Raw genomic sequence first — 25817 nt, 5'->3', positions numbered from 1 at the left:
GAGGCCTTGGAAACGGATTGCGTGATAAGCGACGTGTCTGTCTTATTGATTCCAGTCATTCCACTTGTCGCAGGCTCTGCATCAAAAAGAACTGGGGTCCATACTTTTTCCACCACAGACTAGTGTGATCTTGGGTAAATTATGTGGCTTTTAAAAGGCTCCAATGCCTCAATTGCAAAGTCCTAATTTTAGAAGCCCTGCCATGTAAAGCTGAATTAGGGTTAACTGAGAAGCTGCTTACTTGAGTACCTGGGTTCTTAAATAACCCTGGTGTTAACTATTGTTGTTGTCATTTTTTTCTACATCCAATCCCACTGTGTCAGATAGGGCATTCTGGGAGATCAAGATTTAGGAGGATATGAAGATGGTAGGTTTATTACTTTTGCATCAGACAATTTGGTATGTGTCCAACTTTAATATCCCCATTTCTTAGGACTTTTAAAAATTGACAGAGGAAGCAGAGGACCCCCAAACAACAGCAATCGGTGACACATAGTGAGTCTACTGTGACACACAGTGGTATGAGACTGGCTCTCTTCCAAGTGCTTTTCATGTACTTTTCCCATTTATTCCTCAAAACAAACTTCACGAGATAGACAGGTGCTGAGACAATCCCCATTTTAACAATGAGGAGACAGACCCAGAGGGATTAGACATGTGGACGTGTCACTTGATCACCACCTTCCCTGTTCCCTCCTCCAGTTCCAACAGTCACAGTCCAGGAGGTTTGCCACCCCCTGGGGTCTCAAATCCCATCTTTGGCTTCCGGCGCTGACTATGGCTTTTCTGGTGGCAGGAGGGATTCCTGCCAGTCCTCTGGCTGTCAAATCACAAAGCTCCCATATGCCCCAGGGAGCAAGGTTTTATGGGGTGCAAAGGTAGCCTCTGATGAGGGGCTTGCACACCTAGTTATAAATTAACACACAGCATGTCCAGCAATATAGAAGTTACACCACTGGTACGAGAAAGTGCTTTGAAATACCGTCTGGTAAGAGTCCTTCCTCGGTGACTCCCTTCTCCATTCCTGACAGGGCATGAAGATGAGGCTTGAGATGAGGGCAGACTGCCCCAGGGAAGGGAGGCAGACGCTCACTAGAATCAGAGTTATTATTGGGTTTTGAGCTTTGAATTAAGGCTTTTAGAAATCCTAAGCAAGATAGCAATTTTAAAGGAAGAAGTGATTTTTCTTGAACTTTTCAAACTAGGTTAGTCAAAAGCAGAGGTTAACTGAAGTCATCTATAGAGTAAGAAAGAATAGGTTAAAAACCAGTTCTTGCCACACAACGAAGAGAAAAGCCGTTCTGTGAATGTGGGGTGAAAAGCGAGAAGAAAGAGAGAGGAGAGGAGGATATAAGAAAAATGTGTGGAAGGAAAGAGAAGTAAGAGAATTGAGGTTAAGGTGACAAAGACTGAGAGGTAGGAAACAGGGAAATGAGCAAAAGGCAAAAATCCCAAAGTTCTCTCCTCTCCCCTACTTTCAGCTGCTGTCAAAATCCAAAGCGTAGGTCAAATGTAGGTACACCCAGATTATTCGCCGGCAACTAAGAGAGACGGGTGGGCTCCGAGAGAAGTGTAACGGGTCTCTGTAATAAAGAGATTATAAATACTCTTATAAACGTTCTCTATTCATGTGTCAGTTACTCTCCTTTGCAGCTATCGTCAGTAAACTTTTTGTGTATTCTCTTAAGTCTGTGACTCATGTCTGGATTTAGTAACCCTGATCCGTATTTACCGTTCTTAACCTTAGCCAATGATTCACCAATTTACGCGTGCAATTGTACTGTTACGCCTTATTTCCTAATCTCCAAAGAAGCATCCCTTTGGAAATGTTATGCTGGTCTGGATATAAATGTTACTCTATCTGATATATAACTCTTGCTTATAAATTGAAAAAGTTTTAGGATTTTTATAGGGACATTTCAAAACCTTAGGTGGCTTGAAATCCTCCCTACTGAAGTACATCATCTCATTTGAAATAATGTATTCAATGGAAGCAAATGATCTACTGAAAAGTATTCTTCATCTTGCTTCCCATAATAACTTACAGCCTTATCTCATTTCTCAAAATGCTTTTCCAATTACAGCCAGCACTTGATCGCTTGAGCACAGAGCCCTTTACCTGGACAGTTCTCCTGGTGCTTTTACCTTTTGCTTGTTACTGTCCTGTGACCCTCCTCAGAAGCCTAGTGGCTGAGGACGGTGTAGGGGAAGGCCCTGAGGGCATGAGAATGGTCTGCCTGCCCACTGTTAGGATCCTGCAGGATTCCATTGACCGCCGTCTCTGAAGACTCAAAACGTTGGAGCTCCACACGCCTTGGACCGGGCTTTCTCTGCTGCTCTTTCTAAACACCTCTGTCATTTCATTCATTTGCATGGCACTCTGTCACTTCATTGATTTGCATGGCACTCAGTGTGGTCTGTACACTACAACTCCCACATCCGCACCTCCAGCCATGACCTTTCTCTTAAGCCCCCGTGTTTATATCTAATTGTTTATTTGACATTAGCATTTAACTGTCTTCTGCACATCTCAAGTCTGGTTCGTTAAAAATGGCACTTTTCATTGCTCCACCAGCAAAGATGTGACTTTCGTTCTCCCATTCACTTCAGCCCAGAGCTGGCAGTCATCCTACATGCTACACTCCTCTGTCTTGCCCTCTCTCACCGTTACCTGCCACACCCACCCATCCTGGATTTCTACGTCCTTTCTATCAGATATATTTCAAACTCATCCACCTTACCTCCATTGCCACTGCCTGAATTCTTGCTGCCATCACCTCCATGGAGGGCCATACACCGCCTGCCAGCTTCCACTCGACCCACTCCAATCCGTTCTCCAAATCACAGCTAGAGTGACGCGCACCAACATCGTACGATTTAGGCTGGAAATGCCCTAAGCTCATCGTGGAGGAGCGCTCCCCGCATGTTTGATCCTCCCTTTCCTCTCAGCCCCTCACCACAGAAACCACATTCCTAAATAAACAGCTGGGGCTGTCTGAGCAAAAGTGGGAAATCAAAATTTGCAAATATGACTTTGATTGGCAATTCAGAAGTATTTTCCCAGGGGATCTAATCAGATGATCATTTCTTCTGCTTCAGGCCCTTTGCTGGGCATATATGTCCTGCTTCAACCAAGAACACCATGGTGTTCTGAGTGGAGGGTGCATTGGGAATGGTGCCCACGGCCTTCCAGGGCTCTGCATTGCTGGAAGCAATAGGTCATGCAAATACCAGAGTTTCTGGGGCTGCCCTAGGACTGTGCTGAAGTGGAGGGGGTGCAGGGAGCCGCTGGGAATGTGCAGTCAGGAAGAGGAGCTGCGAGGATCATAAATACTGTCAACAAAGGAAGCAAGCAGCAAGATATATTCCAAAGCCCATTGGCGTGATCCTGATTGGACAAGAACTTGGCCCCTGCAGGTAGATCACACCCTTTCTCCTTGATGTCTCCATCTGAACACTTCCCTCACATCTTACATCATGGTTATGGAGGCACAAGTCCCAGGGTGTGGGCTAATGAAGGACTGTGTCTTTTTCTTATGTTTACCACCATCCTGGGTAAAATGGTCCATACATATAAGGCAATTATAAAATATAAGGAGTTGGAAAACTCCTCCAGTGCTTCCCTCTTTGGCCTGGAGTACACACACAACAGGAGTTAGACACTTCCGCAGGACATGAAGTTGATTGATAGGTGTAACACAGTACCACCAAATGGGTGGGTGGCTTTAAACAAAAGCAATTTATTTTCTCATAGTTTTGGAGGCTAGAGGTCTGAAAACAAGGTGTCCCCAGGGCCATGTACTCTCTGCACGCTTTAGAAGAGACTTGCCTTACGTCTCCCATCTTCTGGCAGTTGCAACCCTTGACGTCCCTTGGCTTGTAGTTGCATCATTCCAGTGTCTGCCTCATTGTGTTCCCCTGTCTCTGTGTCCAGATTTCCCTCTTTTTCTGAGGACACCATCACTGGACACATACTAATCCAGCAGGACCTCATCTCAAACTGATTACTTCTGCAAAGACCCTATTTTCAAATAAGGCTGCATTGACAGGTTCAGGGTGGACATGGATTTGGGGAGGACCCTAGCAGCCTAGTACAGCAGGTTCACTGGGATTCAAATACATCATAGCCTGATGGTGCTTTTAAGGTATTCTTTGATATTTGAAACAACTTTATACTCATCACAGTAGATGAAATAACTAAATTTCAGAATTTAAGTGTACCTGTGCAAGAAATTACAAACATTTGTCAAACGGTTCACACTTAGATCACCAGCCTTTCATTATGCAGGAAACTGGAAAAAGCCCCGGACTTGGGTGTGTTCAATCCTCCGCTGATTTGCCCCAGCGCTCAGCGGCTCCTTTCGCACTTGCCATCATCTCTGTCTCAGTCCGATTGTAAGGAGGCTTAACAATTCCTGCAAACCTGCATGTTTTTCTTCTTTCTTCTTTTTCACTTGCCACATTCATTGAGGTATCAGTCAACATTTTCTGTCAAGGACCACAGAGTAAATATTTCAGGTTTTGAGGCCCCACGGGCTCTGCCACAGCTCTCGGACCCTGCCTTTGTACTGTGGCAGCAGGCAGGCAATGCACAAACATTATAACCATGACTGAGTTCCAGAAAGACTTCCTTTATGGGTATGGGCATGTGAAGTTCATGTAATTTCCATGTGCCATGAACTGTTATTATTATTTTGATTTTTCTACCCATTTTTAAAAAAGCATCCTACGTTAGCACTTTACAAAAAAGAGGCAGGCCAGTCTCCTGACCCCTTCTAGGTCCTGTTCCTTCTCTCTGCTGGTCTGTCTGCCCTCACCTCACCGTCTCCAGTATACACTACATTCTGGGCACCGTGTAACAGTCCAGGTCTTTTTTGCTCACTTTTTCCCCTTCTCTTTCCTTCCTTTCTCCCTCTCTCTCTCTCTCTTTCTCTCTCTCACTGGTTGCTGTATTCCTAAAATAAATACCCACTGCCTCTAAATTACATTTGACAATTGCACACTAATTTTTTTTTTCAAAGTCCAACTTCATTTCCTTTAGGGTCTGATTCAGAGAAGGCAAAGTCAGCATCACTATCAGAAGACATGTGGACATTTGATTAAATACAATGAATGGTTTTAGCTTGGCTGTCTATTAGCTGGAGGAGCAATCCAGTCTTTTAAGTAGCTCTAGACATCAGTAGCCCCTTTGCAAGGAACCTTAACTGCTCTGGGAGTAAAGAACCTTAAACAGTAGGGAAAGACATGGCATAATCAGTGCAAAACACCAGAAGCTGCTCACTCGTTCCTTGTCATTTTGGTAATGGCTGGCGTGGAAAAATACAGTTATTTATCTTCTATCCAGTGACCTTGATCAGCTCACTTATTAGTTCTAAGAATTTTTTGTAGATTACCTGGATTTTCTTTGCAGATAATTTATTCACTTGTTCAGTGCATCAGTGTGTCTGAGAAACCCTAGTGATAAACTAGAATAATGTGTACAGCATGTAAAACACTCACAATACTGTGCTATATACATATATAATATGAATATTACATATTAATTGTATATGGCATTTTGAAAAGTAGGTAACAAGGACACAAAATGCTAAGAGGACAGTAGTGCTTCTGTTGGTTAATGAGGCTAATTAGATCCTACACTGTATCCGGTGACATACTATCTGAGCAATAACAGTAATAACAATAAACAACCTCCTTCAGCAACAGCCACAAAAACACTGGGGCGCGTACAGCCCTTTAAGGACCCATGATGTTTTATTTTTATTAAGGTGCCATTGATATACAATCTTATAAGATTTCACATGGGCAGTATTGTGGTAACTACATTCAGCCATATTATCAAGTCCCCCCCACACCCCAGCACCGTCACTGTCCATCAGCATACTAAGATGGTATAGAGTCACTATGTGTCTTCTCAGTGCTACACTATCTTCCCCATGACCCACACACACACCATGTGTGCCAATCACAATGCCCCTCAATCCCCTTCTCCCTCCCTCCTCACCCGCCCTGCCCCCCCATCCCCTTAGGTAATTTCTAGTCCCTTATTGGAGTCTGTGAGTCTGCTGCTGTTTTGTTCCTTCAGTTTTGTTATGTTCTTATACTCCACAAATAAGGGAAATTATTTGGTACTTGTTTTTCTCCACCTGGCTTATTTCACTGAGCATAATACCCTCTAGCTCCATCCATGTTGTTGCAAATGGTAGGATTTGTTTTCTTCTTATGGCTGAATTGTGTATATGTATCACCTCTTCTTTATCCATTCATCTACTGATGGACACTTAGGTTGCATCCGTATCTTGGCTATTGTAAATAGTGCTGTGATAAACATAGGGGTGCATATGTCTTTTTGAATCTGAAAACTTGTTTTCTTTGGGTAAATTCCTAGGAGTGGAATTTCTGGGTCAAACGGTATTTCTATTTTTAGTTTTTTGAGGAATCTCCATGTTGCTTTCCACAATGGTTGAACTAATTTACATTCCCACCAGCATCGTAAGAAGATTCCCCTTTCTATCCATCCTCACCAGCATATGTTGTTCCTTGTCTTTTAGATGTTGGCCATCCTAACTGGTGTGTGAGGTGATATCTCAATGTGGTTTTAATGTACATTTCCCTGATAATTAGCGATGTAGAGCATCTTTTCATGTGCCTGTTGGCCATCTGAATTTCTTCTTTGGAGAAGTGTCTGTTCAGATCCTCTGCCCATTTTTAAATCAGGTTATTTACTTTTTTTGGGTGTTGAGGTGTGTGAGCACTTCATATATTTTGGATGTTAACCCTTTGTTGGATATGTCATTTACAAATATATTCTCCCATACTGTAGGATGCCTCTCTACTCCTCTGCTGTATAGAGCTTTTTAGTTTGATGTAGTCCCATTTGTTCATTTTTGCTTTTGTTTCCCTGACACGAGAGGATGTGTTCAGGGAAAAGTTGCTCAAGTTTATAGTCAAGAGATTTTTGCCAATGTCTTCTACTAAAATTTTTACAGTTTCATGACTTACATTCAGGTCTTTGATCCATTTAGAGTTTACTTTTCTCTACAGAGTTAGATAGTAATCCAGTTTCATTCTTACATGTAGCTGTACAGTTTTTTGCCAACACCAGTTATTGAAGAGGTGGTCATTTCCCCATTGTATGTCTATGGCTCCTTTATTATATATTAATTGGCCATATATGCTTGGGTTTATATCTGGACTCTCTAGTCTGTTCCATTGGTTTATGGGTCTGTTCTTGTGCCAGTACCAAATTGTCTTAATTACTGTGGCTTTGTAGTAGAGCTTGAAGTGGGGGAGCAGAATTCCCCCCCTTTATTCTTCCTTCTCATGATTGTTTTGGCTATTTAGGGTCTTTTGCAGTTCCATATGCATTTTAGAACTATTTATTCTAGTTCATTGAAGAACTCTGTAGGTATTTTGATAGGATTGCATTAAATCTTTAGATTACTTTAGGCAGGATGGCCATTTTGACAATATTAATTCTTTGTATCCATGAGCATGGATGTATTTCCATTTACTGGTGCCTTCTTTAATTTCTTTCATGAGTGCCTTCTAGTTTTCATGGTATAGGTCTTTCACCTCCTTGGATAGGTTTATTCCTAGGTATTTTATTCTTTTTGATGCAATTGTGAATGGAATTGTGTTCCTGAGTTCTCTTTCTGCTAATTCATTACTGTAAAGGAATGCAACAGATTTCTGTTATTAATTTTGCATCCTGCAACATTGCTGAATTCAGTTATTAGTTCTAGTAGACTTGGGGTAGATTCTTTAGGTTTCTTATGTACAATATCATGTTATCTGCAAACAGTGACAGTTTAAATTCTTCCTTACCAATCTGTATGCCTTTTATTTCTTTGTGTTGTCTGATTGCTGTGGGTAGGACCTCCAGTACTATGTTAAATAAAAGTGGGGAGAGTGGGCATCCTTGTCTTGTTTCTAATATTAAAGGAAAAGCTTCCAGCTTTTTGCTGTTAAGTATGATGTTGGCTGTGGGTTGTCTATATGGCCTTAATATGTTGAGGTACTTGCCCTCATACCCATTTTGCTGAGACTTTTTATCATGAATGGTTGTTGAATTTTGTCAAATGCTGTTTCAGCATCTGTGGAGATGATCATGTGATTTTTGTCCTCTTTTTATTAATGTAGTAGATGATGTTGATGGATTTTCGAATATTGTACCATCCTTGAATCCTTGGAATGAATCCCACTTGATCATGATGTGTGATCCTCCTGATGTAGTTTTGAATTCAGTTTGCTAATATTTTGTTGAGTATTTTTGCATTTCTGTTTATCAGGGATGTTGATCTGTAATTTTTGTGTGTGTGGGGTCTCTGCCTGGTTTTGGTATTAGAGTGATGCTGGCTTCACAGAATGAGTTTGGATGTTTTCTGTTCTCTTCTATTTTTTGGAAAACTTTAAGGAGGATGGGTATTAGGTCTTCTCTAAATGTCTGATAAAATTCAGTGGTGAAGCCATCTGGTCCAGTGTTTTTGTTCTTGGGTATTTTTTTGATTTCTGATTCAATTTCATTGCTGGAAATTGGTGTGTTCAGATTTTCTGTTTCTTCCTGGGTCAGCCTTGGAACGTTGTATTTTTCTAGAAAGTTTTCCATTTCTTGTAGGTTATCCTATTTGTAGTATATATTTTTCATAGTATTCTCTAATAAATTTGTATTTCAGTGGTGTCCACAGTGATTTTTCCTTTCTCATTTCTGATTCTGTTTATGTGTATAGGCTCTTTTTGTCTTGATAAGACTGGCTAGAAGGTTATCTATTTTGTTTATTTTCTCAAAGAACCAGCTCTTGGTTTCATTAATTCTTCCTATTGTTTTATTCTTCTCAATTTTATATATTTCTTCTCTGATGTTTATTATGTCCCTCCTTCTACTGACTTTGGGCCTCATTTGTTCTTCTTTTTCCAGTTTCAATTATTGTGAATTTAGACTGTTCATTTGGGATTGTTCCTCCTTCTTTAAATAGGTCTGAATTGCTTTATACTTTTCTCTTAGGACAGCCTTCACTGCATCCCACAAAAGTTGGGGCATTAAGCTGTTGTTTTCATTTGTCTCCATATATTGCTTGATTTCTGTTTTAATTTGGTCATTGATCCATTGATTATTCAGGAGCATGTTGTTAAGCCTCCATGTGTTTGTGAGCCTTTTTGTTTTCTTTGCACAATTTATTTCTAGTTTCATACATTTGTGATCTGAGAAGTTGGATGGTACAATTTCAAACTTTTTGCATTTGCTGAGGCTCTTTTTGTGGCCTAGTATGTGATCTATTCTCAAAAATGTTCCATGTGCACTTGAGAAGAATGTGTATTCTGCTGATTTTCGGTGGAGTATTGTATAGATGTCTATTGGGTCCATCTTTTCTAGTGTGTTATTCAGTGCCTCTGTCTCCTTACTTATTTTCTGCCTGGTTGATCTCTTTTAGAGTGAGTGATATTTTGACGTCTCCTAAAATGAATGTATTGCATTCTATTCGGTTAGTAATTTTTGTACATATTTGGGTGCCCCTATCTTGGGTACATAGATATTTATAATCATTATATCCTTTTGTTGGGCTGACCCCTTTATCATTATGTAATGTCCTTCTTTGTCTTGTGTTATTTTCTTTGTTTTGAAGTCTGTTTTATCTGATACAAGTACTGCAACTCCTGCCTTTTTCTCCCTATTGTTTGCATGAAATATCTTTTTCCATCCCTTCACTTTTAGTCAGTGTATGTCTTTGGGTTTGAAGTGAGTCTCTTATAGGCAGCATATAGATAGGTCTTGCTGTTTTATCCATTCTGTAACTCTGTGTCTTTTCATTGGTGCATTCAGTCCATTTACATTTAGAGTGATTATCAATAGATAAGTACTTATTGCCATTGCAGGCTTTGGATTCGTGGTTAGCAAAGGTTCAGGGCCACTTCTTTGCTATCTAATAGTATAACTTAACTCGTTTATTATGCTATTACAAACACAGTCTCCAGTTGGCCTGTTGCAATGGCAGGAGCAGCAGTTTTGTGAACCAGTACCTACTGGGCAGAAGAAGTTGCAGACTGCGTATTGTAGTGGGGGGCCTCAGGGCTGCATTTCCAGCCATGGGGATGTTCCCACGCATGAAGCTCATGAATGTTCCCAACCTGCTGGACTGGTATGGTATGATGATTTTGTCCACCCATCCTTTGAACTAAGCAGCAAGTTGTGTGTAATCCTTGCCCTTTTAACAGCCCTCACACTGTTGGGAAGTCTTTAAAAGCACCCACCTTTCTTTTGTACCAGAGCTACCAGCTGTGGGTAGCTGTTTCCACAAGCAGCTAGAATCTCTGTCTCTCCAAGTATTCTGCTTGTCTTTGCTTTTGAACCCCTCTAATCTCTAGAACACCATGTAATGTGGCTTTGTGCTCCCGAAGTAGGGGTGGGTATTTAGCAGTCCTGGGCTTCTAATCCCTCTCCACTCCATTTCTTTTCCTCCCACCTTTGAGCTGGGGCTGAAGGGGGCTTGGGTCCCACTGGATCGCAGCTTTGCTATTAATTAATTCTTATTTTAATGTGTTGTTAATTCAAATCTTCCCAGTGGTCTCAGGGTTTGGTCAGATTCAGAGTGTCTGTTCATCTGGGGACCTATGATATCTAGCTGTCTCTTCTTTGTGATATCAGCAGTCACTGATGACCACTAAGGCATCATGAGTGGTTGCAAAAGCATGATATTCTGATCTTATCATCATTTGTTCTTCAAATATTTGGTATATGTTTATAAAGAAAAACTTTTCCTCTTCAACTAGTTGGTTATCCTGAGTTTTTATAGGAAAGGCAGGATAAGTATTTAATTATTTCCTTTTATTTACAAGTTTTCAAAATAAGTTTGTTTTCCACTATTCTCAAAAGGTGACCAGTGAAGCCTGACATTTGTTTGTCTGGTACCATGAGCTTTAAGCCATTATTATTGATCAATCACATTGTCCCATTTTGGGCCCTTCAAATTGGCTTTTAAATCTTTACCACATGACTTTAATCATATTTGTCCTTTCTTATTTTCGGGTAAAACAAGATATTCTAGGCTAATTTTGTGTCCCAGATCTGGAGGCTGCCCCTGTTTTTCTTCCCCTTTTGCAGCAAGTACTATCTCCATTTGGAGTAAAAAGTACAAGTTCTTCACCTTTCAGGAAACTTGCTGTTTTATAGGGGAGAATAGCTCACTAGCAGTATCATCAAAGAAAAAATCCTGAAACCAACCACACCAGCAACTCTGATGCCTCTGAGATCACAGACTAGTAGGTCATCTTCTCTTCGCATTTGCATGCAACTGTGCTATGTTGCAGAGAGCAAACCAGACATACACTAAAAACAAGCCTCATTTGTGACTCAGCCTGACACCTTCAACAATGTGATCTTAGGGCCTCTAATCCCCTCACCATCCATGAGTTACAGCAAACATTATGTTCTGTGCATAACAGCATTCATTTAATGCTGCTTAAGCAAAAGTTAATAAATGAATAATATCTTCAGCTTTAGAAATGAAAGTGACTGCAGAGAGCATTTGATCTGATGCCTCATTTACTTGAAAAAGCAAAGATATTGATATTTCAAGTGATTTGTCCAAGTTCATAGTGCATGTTAATGGAAGAGTAAAGACCCAAGCACCCGACCTTTGGTGCCTTGTATTCCAACATGATACCTCTAAACTATATGGTTGACATGTGTCCTTTTGAGCACTGTCCACTTCAGTGATCTTTTGGTTTACAGACCCCCTTCCTTCCACCCTTCCTTCCTTTTCTCTTTCTCTCCCTCCCTCCCTCTCTCCATCTTTTCTTTCTTTCTAATATAAGTAATAGTGATCTGTATGGGATTGTCTCCCCCTTAATAGTGAGCAGCAAGTCAAACAGGTGCAGTCAAACCCCCAAGCCTGTGGGCTTCCTGGACAAAAGCAATCTGTCCAGTGAGGATTTACTGTAATCCCTATGCCTGCTCCCAAGTCTTGGATGATTTTTCCCTACACAATTCAAAAGTTACTTTCTTTAGTATTATGAACAACAATAATAACAATAATAATAATAAAACTCCGAATGTGTCCTGTCTCATTTGACCTGTAAGGGTGGTAACCCTTTAGACCACAGCAATACCCAGCACTTTATAAATCAATCCCCTTAACTCACTGAAATGGCGATGACAAAAAAAAATGGCTTTATAGTAACTTTATTGTCTCCCTGCAAAGTGCTAAAGAACTGATTTTTTTTCCTCAAATATTTCTCCAGAACAATTGGACCTTTTTGAGTCCCACATCAGGTGTCTGTTAGCTTAGCATCTGGAGAAAGTGATGATATATCTTATCTATGTATCAAAGTCTGTGTCTCTCAGGGTTTCAGACAGCTGAACAGGGCATCTTTTTTTTGCTTTATTCTTGACTATTGCCTGTCAAATGACAGAACTGAAACTACTGAGTAACAAGTTCGATGTCCTTTATTCAGGGGAAAGCATTCTGTGGATGGGGGAGTGCAGTGCTGTTCCTGAGGGACTTGGGGAAGAGCAGGTGGCACAGAGCACTAAAGAGGCAACGTGGAGGCAGGGCGTGACTGGCGAGGGGCTTGGGCATCCCCTTCCAGGCCCAGCAGGTTCCGTCTTCACGGGTAAGGTAAGCTAGCCAAAGCTGAGCAGGAGGATTGTGATTGGTGTGTGTTAGGCTTCCTGGACAGGTGCTTCCCCTAAGTGCAGACTGCCATAGGTTTGAATTTGTCATGTATGCTGGGCCACTGGGGTGGCTCCCATTTTCCCTGTATGTGAATTAACTCTCCTATGTCTAACATTATTCATTAGCTCAGCAAGTATTTCTTGAGCACTTGAGTACCGACACCAGGCACTCCATTGGACAGTAAGGAGTAAACAGTGACAGTGACACCCCCATTGTCCTTGGGGACTCAACAAAGCTGTGGCCACAGCAAACGTTACATATCCCACATGAGAAGCACAAACCCAGAGCTGACACAGGTTGTTGGGGAAGCAGCTGGAGATGGGTGAATATCTGATCTGACTTTGGGTGATGTTTTTCCTGCAAAGTGCTTAAAAGCTGAAACCTGATGAAGTAAGCAGAGCTGTGGTGGCAGGTATGGGGCGGGATTTGCTGGGGTTAGAGCTGCTGTAAGATTTGAGTGAGCTTCATAGAGAACCATGTTTAAAAGCAAAATCACCTAATACATTTGTAATAATGTTAAAATTAAGGGGAGACACCGGTTTTAGTCCCTTTGAATATGTTAACTCTGATCTTGGCATTTTCTTTCCCTAGGAAGTTATTTCTAGCTAATTATCCTTACCAAGAAACTTAATCTGTCAGACTGTCTTGCTAATGTTCCTCGCAATGGGGGCTGCTGCTTCAGTGAATAGAAACTGAATTAATGGAGAAAATTAAATACTTAAAGGAGTTGATTATTTGGGGATTCTCTTCCAAGGTAATAAATGCTATCTATATCACCAAAAAAGAAATCTTCAAATAAGCCTGTGCCTGGGTTGGAAAAAGAAAAGTCCACAAAACCTCTCCTGGGGAGTTGCTTATACCACAGCCCCTGTGACCCCAGAGGGGCAGATTGCTAGGATGTGTCTGATCTTTCCAAATTGCAAGGGGCAGACACTGATGTGAGTAGGGTCAACGTGAAAGGAAGGGCCATCTGTTAATAGAGAATCAAACTCCATGTTTGATTGTATGTTTTCTGCTACATTAAAGCTGTTTGGATGGAAACTTTAGAAAGAATATAATTTCTCAGGTTAGCCTGTTACAATTAAGGTTTAAACTCAGTGCTAACAGAAAATAAAATTCTCCAGCAATAAAATTAAAGTGCCATACTAAAATATTTTAAAGTGTTATATGATAAGGAATCTGGTACAGATAATAAGTGTGTTTATGATTTATATACGCAGTTTCATTAGTTGGATTATTCTGGCAGTTGCTTGAAAATTAGAAGCTACTTTTTCAGGTTGTACTGTGATTACTTACTTTGCGGACCTTCCTCCACTAGCTTTGGGGTGGAATTAAAGGCTAATTACTTGTCTTCACATGCCCAAGGCCTAGAATGGTGCTTGGAATAAAGCAACTTGTTCTAAAAAAAAGTTCCCGTGCTTATAACACTCTTACCTTGAAAGGAGATATACACACATCACAGAATAAATATTACCTTACTGTTCAACCCAGAAAGAAAATGTTAATGGTTTTCTTTGTGTCTTAGATATATTTTTAAGTAGTTCTTTAAAAAAAAACCTGCTCCTGACAGCGAGTCTGAGGAGATCTCTCCCTGCATGCTAGGCAAAACCTCAACCTGGATCGGAGAAGGCCCTTGACTCTGACCGGGAAAGAATTCTCAACCAGGTCAAACAACTATCAGCAAGAATAAAGCAAGAGTAGTGGCAATTGTCAGCAGCCGTGCAGTCAGTAGAGAGCAAGGAAGAACAGAGGGAAAAAAGAACTCTTGCCTGGCATAGGGCAAATCCCTTGCGTACTCCTGAAGCCAGGGTCACCTGGTGTCCATGTCTGTTTGATGTGCACCATGCAGGAATATATCCCTAGCACCCCAGAATTTAGGGGGGCCACGGGTCACTGGATGGAGTGAGTGAGATTATAGTCTGAGAACTTCCACTTCCCTACTGGTCTGAAATAAAACAGGGAAAGAGAAAAACAGTGTTTTTAAGACAGAAAGCTGAATGAAATTGCAAAGTTACAAAGACACTTTCCACCAGATGTGGATGTTGCTGAGTTCTTGTCTTTGTCCCAGAAAAAGAGGTCAGAGATGGAGAGCAATACGCTTACAGAGCAAGAAACTTTATTTGAAAAGACGGTACACACACAGGGTGCAGGTGCCCTCAGAGACGAGGCGCACTTAAGGGTTTGAGATTTGGGATTTTATAGGGCCTTTTGGGTATGCATGAGCATAAGGCATGATGTATACAGGTGATGAAGCATTCCTTTGAAGTTTTGTCTTAAGAATAGAGTTATTCAGGTGTCTGTGTTGATCCGGATCTTGGCAATAGGAAGGATCATTTACACCCCAGAGGTCCTTCTCTAGTCCTGGTTATGAAGTTATTTAATTGACTAAGGGGCTGGAAGAAGAAGAAGAACAGCATACAGATTAAGTTAAAAAATAAACTGGGCCTTTTTTGCAGGGTAAGTAGATTTTACAGTAGCATGACCTTTGTCCCATTTTCCTGCTTTATCTCATTTCCGGTCTAATAACTTGTAAATATTGCAAGTACAGTATCAGGATTCTGTAATTTCAAATATCATTTTGATTGTTTCTCTTGTAAAGACTTCCTAAATGCTTATTTTTTGAAATTTAATATTGTAGAACTATGTGGTGGGATCTATAACCCCATGGACTGTCTATATTTCAAATGGGTATTTTATAGGAATCATTAATGATGATAGTGATAGAAGGTTCTTGTACCCTAAATGAAGAAAGGGTTAACATATATTACTACCACAATATTTATTGGACTGCTAGGCACTAACCTAAAAATGTGAGATTCATCAGTAAACAAAATACGTATTTAAAAAAATTCTCTGACATGCTGGAGTTTATAGTCTATGAGGAAAGTGGGGGTGGGGGAGGTAGGTAATACAAAATAAACATTACAAACAAGTAAATTATATACCATGCTAGAAGCCTGTATGTGCTGCAGGAAAAAATAGAGAAGGTAAGGGGCAGAGTGGTTTATAAATTTAAATAAAACATCTGGGGTGGGACTCAATGAGAATATGCCGCTTGAATCAAGACTAAATAGCAGTGAGGGAGTTAGCCTGGAGACATGGCGGGGAACACCGTGTAGGCAGAGGAAACAGCCAAACAGGGACTTTATCACATGCACAGCTGGCACACTAGAGCCACAGGTAGGTCAATGTGGGGGAGTAAATGTTTGAAGTGATGCTTTTAACCATGTGTGTGTGGTATGTTTCAACACATTTTTAAGTAATACGAAGTAAGTGTTAACTGTGAAGTCTCCCAGGAATGGTCAGCTATTGACCCAAGATAAGATGTACTTAGTCTCTAAGTTTGAATTCAGATCAAAATCTAATTAGTGTTAAAAACAACAACAATCAAAAAGCAGCACTTCCTTGCTACACACAAAACTCCTTATTGCTGCAGAGATGAGCTGAGTATAAAATACACACAAACCACATTTCCACCCAGTGTGAGAGAAAAAGGAAAGAGAACATTATCTTGTCTAAGTATTGATATAAATGCAGTCAATAGCTCTAGGTGTGTTGTGAAGGAATGTTAACATCCCTACAAATGGAACAAAAACATAAACAAATGTCCTTCTTCCCGGAAAATAGCTGATGTCTTCCTAGAAACAAAAGACACACATAAGCTCCGAATTGTTCTTCAGGTGGGTAAGAGTGATCCACCTTTATTTATACTTGTTCACAGCACTCAGTTTGTCATCCATCTTTGGGCTGGAATTGTGAGCATAAAAATAATCAACATTTTCCACCACCTGCCGCCCATCATCTGTAGTTTGAGCTCATTTCCTGGGCGCATCCTGCAGAGGCTCCATCTGCTTTACGTACCTTCTTTCTGCACCGGGCCACCTGAGTGGCATACTGAGCCGGGGAACAGCTCCGAATACCGCAGCCCACCACGGTGAGACGGCTTCTGTACGTTAGAGTCTCGGCTACAGAAATGCTGGTGATGTTCACATAGTATGTACTGAGGGAGAAAAAAATGCCACACCAAATTTGTAATCTTTTAGATTATGTCACTAGGATCATAATTATTGAGAAAACCTTCTGAACCAAATAATAATCTATAAAATGTATGGTCTGTAAACTTATCAATCTCAAAGAAATTTTCAAATAGTCTCTCTTAGTTAGAAGTTTTATAAACAATTTTGTAGAAATCAATTAATAGTTTCAATAGCTAGGAATGGTAACTAGTTAAAAGAAATTATTTTGTGACTTATTCAGTAAAGCATGTATACATCAGATAAAAAGACCAGTTATTTCTTAGATCATTACTTTTGTAAATCTGGATCATCATATAAAGTTTACCTGAAGTAAGTACATCTTAATTGTTTGTTCATTTCAATTTGGAATATTTCTTATTTGTATCTAAGACCCAGATTAAGAAATATAACAACAAATATAAAATTAAAACCTATGTCTAGCCCTAATCCTGTTCCCCTTGGCTTGTTCCTTATTTTAGAGGAAAAGCTTTTAGGTTTTTACTGTTGAGCATGATGTTAGCTGTGGGCATGTCATATATGTCCTTAAAGAAATGTTTTTAAAAATATGAGTTAATCTGTTATCTCTACAGATTTTCAACACCCACACCTATGACATGTTCTAGACCTTTCTACCCATGTACAATTGTTATGGCTCTGCAATCTCATATTTCACTATTCCAGACCCTTCAGTTTCCAGTTGATCCTGAAGCCATCTTCTAAGTCCTTTTTGCTTCCAAGGTATGAGCTATAAGACGAAGGGAATTGATCTTATCACCCTCTGCTTCATATGGAGAATAAAAAAGTAATACCTATATAACTTCCATGATTCACTGAAAGTGCCAAGTCCGTTTGGCCACTTCGTGGCTTTCTAGATCTGGGCCATATGGACTTCCTGATTCACAATGCACTGTGCCCCGGTTTGCAATTTGTGATTTCAAGCTGAATGTTCTCACGTCCACTGCTTTACAAGCTTATTGAGAGGACAGGACTCAAGTCCTTTTCATTCTCATATCTCCAGAACCCAACACCATGCTGAAACAGAACAGGAACACAAGAAATGGTTTGTGGATGTGTACATGCTTGAATTATATTACTATTGCATGACATTTTTCTGAATGCAATGGGTGATATATTGTCATCATCTCAAAATTATATTTTGAAAGTTTAAAATAGTATCTATATGTTCCCCCTGCCTCCTAAAAATTAGTAGGATGTTATGGGGAAGAAAATTAAAAATGTGATGTCACCAAGCCTATCACCATTGGGTCGAAAGATGTGGAGGGAGAAAAGCACTAAGTTCAGAATTTGGAGACAAAATTTCCATCATTTGCCGCTGACCCTTCATATACATTTGAGCAAGTCACTTGCCACTCCTGAGACTTGGTTTCTTGATCTCTAGTAGAAGACAGTCAAAATGTATGATCTCTAAGATGACTTCAATTGATAGTATTTGGGATTCAAAATTTTGCACTTGAGAAGTTGGCTTCCTTTAAATGGCCATTTCATCCCTTGGATATGTGCTCCTATAAGGCTGTAGATTTTTAAGTTTTGAAAAGGCAATTCTTATTAATGCTACAACATTTAATTGGAAATCCTTGCTCATATCTTGCTTATGTTGATGTCCAGTTGCCAGTTAATTGAATCATGATAACAGCCATTAAGACTTCTATGCCCAAAAAACCCCACAAAGTTATTGGAATGCAGTTTATAAGATAGAGGGGACATTTAAGGATATATACAATTAAATTCACTAGTTTTATCCAGCAGACCAAGATTTATATGCAATATGCAAAATTCAGTTCCCATTTTGTTGCTCTAAGAATGAGAGACCCAAAGTCACCCCTGAAGAGCAACTCTAATAGGTAGCAGGGTTGCTGAGGACTCAGAACTACAAGTGCGTGTTGGTTGTCCCTATCTAACAAGTTTTATTTATCATTTTAAACTTAGGTAGTTTGTAATATATTAATCCCTTCATTTTAGAGTTAATATGACTAAAGGTGAAAAAAGCTCTCAGACTAAAAAACTGGAAATTAACCAGTACAGTGATGTTTGGAAATCAAAAACATATGCATTTGCAGATGAATAGGACACAAAAATAATCCTTTCCACTGGGCACAGTTTAGAGTGCACTTTCATTAAAATATACTATATGTACGCCTGCTAATAACATGAACCTCAGATTGTATATGGATAACATGAAAGAGTCAGTGAACAGCCACATACATGACAGAGAAACTCGTTACATTCTGGGGGGACATGTTCTTTGCTTTTTTGCACAGGTCACTTCCTGGCTTAATCGGTTCCTGGCCAGAGCTCCAGCCGTGCAGGGAAGTGAGTTCTCCTGAAGTGAATTACTTGAACTATTTGAGACTTAAAATAGGATAAGACTGTGGGGTCAAAGGTAGCAGAGGCTCCTTTCTAATTCACTCATTTCAATATACCTAAGCTAGGTGACCTTGAAGACCCATTACTGCCATAGAGAGGGACATGCTTTCACAATATGATCCCTATGTGCCCCACGCAGTATTTGAAACATAACATTAAATAACTTTTCTTTTAAATTTACAAGGTGACAGTTTTTAAATAGTAATTGCATGATGAGACAGATTCTAAGCTCTCAGTAATCACAAAGGGCATTTCCATAACACTGTAATCCAGAGAGTACCTGAAATACTCCAGTGTATCAACTGTTTCTTCATGAAAATGGAACAGGGCAGAAATTTAGAATTTGCCATACACAGTGGCTGCTATTTGCATTACACACATATCTGATAATACATACTATATAAACATACTGTGAATATGGTAATAAGATTCTTAATTTTCCCACTTACAATACCAGCAAAGGAAAATCTAAACAACGTAACATTCTTGCTTCTAGATGCTGGATACCTGCAAAATCATTAATATCCATTTGTCACTTAAGATTTAATGGCTCCAAAGTTGCCATTGCAATGTGTAATATGTAAGCATTAAAAAATAATTTGCAAGATGCATTAACAGTAATTGCTTTATGCCATCAAAAGAAAGCCTATATATAGTACCTTTTATAGTGCTGTGACACCGTACAAAATTTTCAATCCTTATATATACTCATTCTTTGTTCAAACCTTTCTGAAGTATAATTTTATTGAAGCAAAGAATTGTATGTCAGAGAGTAACGTTAACTTGTTCAAAACCTTCCAATGTCAATGACTTTACATCTTGTTTTGAGATCACGTGCTCTGCCCCATCCCTGTTACATCTCTGACTTCATCTCTGCTGCTCCTTGCCCCTTCCTCACCACTGGCCTCCTTGCATACTTGAACAATAAGAGCAGGGATATGCCGGAACTAGAACATCTGCATTTGCATTCCCTCTGTCTGGACTACTTTTCCCAGACATGGCTAGCTGGATAATGAACTTATTTATTCAGATGACTTTCTCAGTGAGGGCTGTGGTGGTTTCGTCTGTGCTTAAAAATGCAGTCAGACAGAGAACAATAAATACTTTATGATTTTGCTTATATGTGGAATGTAAAAAACAAAACAAATGAGCAAATAAACACAACAACAAAAACAGGCTCATCCAGACAGGAAACAAACTGTTGGTTACTTGAGCTAGGAGGGGGTTGAGGGGCAGTGAAAAAGGGGAAGGGAATTAAGAGGTACAGACTTCCAGTTATAAAATAAGTCATGGGGATGCACTGCACACAGGGAATAATGTCAATAATATTGTACTAACTTTGTGTGGTGACAGGTGGTAAGTAAACCTATTGTGGGGATCACTTCAAATGTAGAAAAATATCAAGTCACTATGACACACACCTGAAATTAACAGGATATTGCATGTCAGTTATACTCCCCCCCAAAAAAAATGCAATCCATGCACACAACTATTCTTCCCTTCTCTGATTTAGTTTTGTCCTTTGCCATTATCACCTGCTAACTACATATTATTTTTCTATTTGGCTTATTATGCATTTTCCCCACTAGAATGTAAGAATGTAAGCTGCAAAAATTTAGGAATGTTTTTTTTTTCTGTTGTTTTCCTAGTACCTAGTTCCTTATCTGTCACACAGAAGGTGCTCAGTAGTAGTTGTTAAATGAATGAGTGAGCTATGACACAAAGAAGAAGACGGTGACCAGCAACTGATGCTGAAATGTGTGTGGTGAGGTGGGTGGAAGTAGAGATGAAGGCCCAAAAGTTACCAGGATCAAAATATAGAGACTCTTCAATATTAAAATGGTTAATGTTTTTAAAGTTCTTGACCGAGTGACCATTTTGCTTTACTTGCTTAATTAATGTTTGTCTTTATGAACTTTATTTTGTATATATTAAAAAGGCATTTATACTTGCTTAAAGAATGGTCCGATTAGAATGATATTCCATAAGGGGTTAAAGAAAGCCGTTCTGGAATATTGTTACAGGACAAGGTTCTTGAACGGATTTGATTTAAACAACAAAAAAAAAATAAAGTATGTCAAACATCTGAGAATTCAGTGCCAGAGGCAGATTGTAACAGAAAGGAGGTAAAATTGACTTAATTTAATTACAGGATCTGTACTCAGGTGACAGAAAATCTGCAGGTCTGCATTATAAATATATGAATGACAATCAGTTTATTGCCAGAATCATGTTAGAAAGTGACAGAATTACTAAAATGTATTATAGCTTCCTTGCTGTATCAGAGGAGCTAAAGAAAGGCTTTTCTGATCAGGCCAAAGATAAGACTAGAAAAATAATTCTCCTCTAGAAAACATTACAGCAGGGGGCACCATTGCTGAACTTGTTCTACTTGATCTAAGAACGTGCTGGAGAGACTTCTAGGAACCCTGTTGTGACAGAGGAAGGAGGTAACAGCTCAGGGAGGGAGTGGCCTGTTCAGAGTCTGTCAGGATAGTCAGAACCAGAGCCAGCACCGAAGTGATTTAGCAAGTTCCTAAGTCAAGCATCTGTATTCTATTTAATTCTTGTTAATTCTTTCTATTCAAAAAGAATGGTTTTTGAAGGCCTAGTCGGTGCCGATTGCTGTTCTAAGCACTGTGTGTGCAGCATTGACAACCCCGGCCTCTGTGCTTCCAGTGCGGGAGACAGACACACAGTGAACAGTGCACACGTGCCCCGGGGAAAACAAAGCGGGAAGAACCAGGGGCAGAAAGCAGCCGTGGCGGGGGAGGGGGGCTGCAAAGCGCAAGCTGGCGTTGCAGTGACCGTGGGAGGAAGAGAAGGGATGGGCCCTGAGGGGGGTGTTAGGAAAGGCGGCCCTACACTGGCAAAGAGCATGAGCGAAGGTGTTCAAGGAACAGGGAGGGCAGCGGGCGGGGCTGGCGCAGGGACGCGGATCAGGCCAGGTCTCGGCTATTTCAAATAAACGAGGCTTTTAGCTTAACAAGATCAAGCGCCACGTGAGCACATTGGGCAGAGGATCCGAACCTGGCTCTGCTCCCAGCGGCCCGTCCTGGCTGCCCGGCTGTGCGGAAGGCAGGTGTGCCGCGCAGGGTAGAAGTGGAGGCTGGGGCCAGTTACCGGCTCAGGCAGGCAGGAGGAGACGGGGCCTTGAGCAAGGTAGGGGTGCAGGTGCGCAGCCCTGGGGTCCTGAATGGATAGTGAAGGAGGAGAGGACGGGGTTCACCTGGAGGTGAGTGTAGGACAGAGGACGGAAAGGGGACTCCCAGGCCCCTGTCCTGAGCAGCTGGAAGAATGGAGTTGCCATCAACCGAAATAAGGAAGCCGGCATGAAGGGCAAGTTCAGGAAGTTCTGTTCATCTGCAGGTGTCTCTCTCTTTTCTCTCTTTTCTCTCTTTTCTCTCTTCCCTAGTCATGTATAATTTATCTTTTGAAAAACTAGCTGGTGTGATCCGCAGCGTTTCCCACAGCACAGAGTTGCTGTTTACTTTTGGTGTCATTTAACATGTTCCCCTCTCCCCATATTTCCAGAAATTGTCAGTCAGGCCTTCAAGCTGGGTGAAAGCCATGTCTGATTTTTGTCAGCTCTGCCTCGTAGGTAGTGGTGTGTGTTCCCACCAGGAGGCACAGCTCCTGAGGTTCTCAGGTGGTTAGATCAGCCCCCACCAATAGCCTTTGCTCAGATCCTACCTGTTAGAAGTCACAAAATGATCGTCGTACTGTCACTGAGTCTTCACTTACAAGCTTAAGTATTTCCACAAATGGAGCATTTAGTCACAGCTCATGTAAAACAGAATAAATGACTGATTCTTTGCCTGTATTTTCCAGTAGTCAAAATGATGCATTAGTTATATAGCATTTTCCAAATTTGAGCATTTCTTTTTATTTTAATGAAGTCATGGAATTAAATATACTTCATGTATTTTATTCCTTGCAGAAAATTCTTATTGATGTTAAAATCATCCTTGTGTGGCCCTGGGGGTTTTTGAACTGCCCTCTGCCTCCAGTAGCTTATTTCTGATGGGACAGTGTGTGCCAGGATCATCTTGCACATGTCCAGCCCTGGATTCAGTCACTGCTCCCAGTTTTCTCTCAATGAACAATGAATGGCATTGCGTGAGGACAGTCTGATGCTAGGTGTCGGTCCTTGTCTGGGAGCTCTTTCAGTGGACAGACCTAGAATATATATCTACCTTTTTGAAAGGATAACATCTTGGGCTCATAGTGATGCTTCTCATCCAAATTCAGAAGTATTTGGGGTTTTAATTTGGCCTAATTGGTCTGATACCTGTTTCTCTTTTTCACATACTGAAATTATCAGGGTCTGGAGCACCAAGATAATTGCTCACCTGTGTTGTCCCACATGTGTGGAGCATTTTCGTAGCAGTGAATGCAGAGTCTAATTTTACCTGAAAGGTCAGGGTGAAAGGAGCATTTGTTGACAAGGTGAGGATGCACATTCTGACTAGAGAAAATGGCATGTGCACACACGCAGAGGCCTGCGAGAGCGAGCACAGGAGGAAGCATTTCGTCCTGAAGTTCATTTAGGAAGAAGCAAACAGTGTGCTACCAGAGGAAGGAAGGGGTACAAAGTCAGGACGTAACAGGCCTCGCATCCCATGCTGGATGTTAGAGCGTCAACCAGATACACCGGCTGTTTGTTTTCAAGAGGTATCTTGCCTTTGTTTTAATAAAAAAATGCTTCTTTCCTACTTAGTCTGTGTAAGCAGAACTCAGGTGTGAGAAAAGGACAGGGGTTACTTTAAGGATCTCAGTCCTGGACTCTGTTCTATGTCAGGTCAGGGAGCACACCACTCTGAATGTAACTCAATTATTTTCTGACATTGGAAGAATCCTTTGCCCACTAATGATCCATTGTCGTGGTATTTTTCTCCCCACAGAGGACAAAGTGTGGACCATAGTGTCTCACGACTTGCAGATGCAGACGACGGTGGTGGGCTACAACCCAGAAAAATACTCGGTGACACAGCTCGTTTACAGCGCCTCCATGGACCAGATCGGTGCCATCACCAGCAGCGCCGAGTATTGTGAGCAGTATGTCTCCTATTTCTGCAAGATGTCCAGGCTGCTGAACACCCCAGGTAGGCTGAGAATGGAATGTTACTTTTAATTACTGTCTCAGCTGGTGCTTGGAATTGCCTAAACAGTCCAACAGGTGTGGCTTACTGTCTCACAGACCAGTCTTGAAAAGTGCAGGCAGCCATGGAAAAGTAAAATATCAGTTACTTTGTTCTCTGGGGGAATGAAGCTAAGAAAGTATGGTTTTTAAGAAAAAAAACTCCATTGTCTTAATGCAAAGATTTTTCCGTATTACGTGCGTATATGTGTATGTGAGTGTTTCCGGTCCTTAATCATCAGTACTGCTTTGGGCAGAACTTTTATCTGAGCTTCTGGTGAACTTTCAAGTCATTCCCTTTGCGTCCTTCAGTTGTCTTTAATGGAAAGCTGAAAGCATCCCAACGGCTGTCTGCAGAAGAGTACCATGTAGGATAGCGATAGAATTTAGAGCTCTTTGTGGTCTGTAGTCATTTAACAGGATCTGTTTGTCTCAAAAAGTTCAACCTAATTTTTTTCTCGTGATGGCTTACTTTAACAATGCTTCCGAATATGTGTGTGTGTGAAGGGTATAGAAAATAGTTTCCAAAGGATATCCTGGAAATATCTTTACTGCAAGATCCATATCCTCTGATGTTCTTGGCAGCAAGTTAAAGATGTTGATGGAAAACTAAATCCCTGAGTCTCTTGTGTGACAGTGGAAATAAAGCCTGTGACCTGAATCAGAGAAATATAGGCCCACACTGCTTAGCCTTCCCACTCCCCGGGTATGCGACTTTGGGGGAGTTCATTGAATTTTTCAGCCTCAGTTTCCAGTGTCTTTTTCAGGCACATAGGGGTCATCATGCCTGTTTCAGGTTAATTGTGGGGATTTAATAAGGTATTAAACCAAGTGTTTATTGTAGGGCTTGGTTCACTTAAGGAACTTAATAAATAGCAAACAATATATTAATTATTTTTCCATATTAAGCAACTGTAGAAGTGGCATTATCCTCTGGCAGAGGACCAATCAGTGGGCTGTTTGATGCCCCAGATCAGTACCGCCCTGGGGCCTGTGCTAGAGGGAGTAGTAGCTCACAGATGACAGTTATAAGCAAAACATATACAATATTTTAAAAGTTTGAGTGTTTTTTTATGTGCAGCCGTGTGCTAAAATTACAAACAAGTATAACATATGGACTCTGAGAAAGCAAAATCTGTAAAATGTGCAAATGGTTCAGACACTTAACGCCTGTGGGGTTGAAGAAAGAGGAGGGTGGCTGGGGCGCGTAAGTGGTGCCTCAGTAAAGAGGCAGAAAGATGGTCCGTGGCTGGTGAAAGACGGTAAGCAGAAGTCTAGAAGGCCGAGTCCGGACACTCCTTCAGGCCATGGTGAGAAACATCTCAGCCAAAACAGAGGTCAGGTTGAAGAGTGGTGAAAAATAAGGTTAGGCAGGAAAATGGGAGAAACTGCGGTGGAAACTAAATGCTGAGCTGCAGAGCCAGGCCCTTCCCTGCAGGGCAGTGCTTCTCCGACACCAGTGGGGAACTGGAGAGGCTGATAAGACACAAACTCAGGTTCTGATCAAGTGGGACTGAGTGGAGCTCACGCATTTGCGTCTGTGATGAGAACTCGGGGCCAGATGGTGTCGCTCCAAAACCCCTATGTTGAAATCCTCAAGTGTGG

General features: G+C 40.9%; 1 protein-coding gene across 1 annotated transcript in view; it reads left to right on the top strand.

Moving 5' to 3' along the window:
- The window catches only part of CNTNAP2 (contactin associated protein 2), a 1951112-nt gene that overhangs the window by 1337875 nt on the left and 587420 nt on the right, over positions 1–25817 (top strand). Inside the window, exon 13 of the mRNA XM_073239854.1 lies at positions 23977–24177. Within this exon, the coding sequence (XP_073095955.1) occupies positions 23977–24177 (201 nt within the window). The remainder of the gene's footprint in view (positions 1–23976; positions 24178–25817) is intronic.

Source organism: Manis javanica, chromosome 6 (assembly GCF_040802235.1).
Source record: "Manis javanica isolate MJ-LG chromosome 6, MJ_LKY, whole genome shotgun sequence".
NCBI lineage: Eukaryota > Metazoa > Chordata > Mammalia > Pholidota > Manidae > Manis > Manis javanica.
This window is presented reverse-complemented; position numbering and strand designations above follow the sequence as displayed.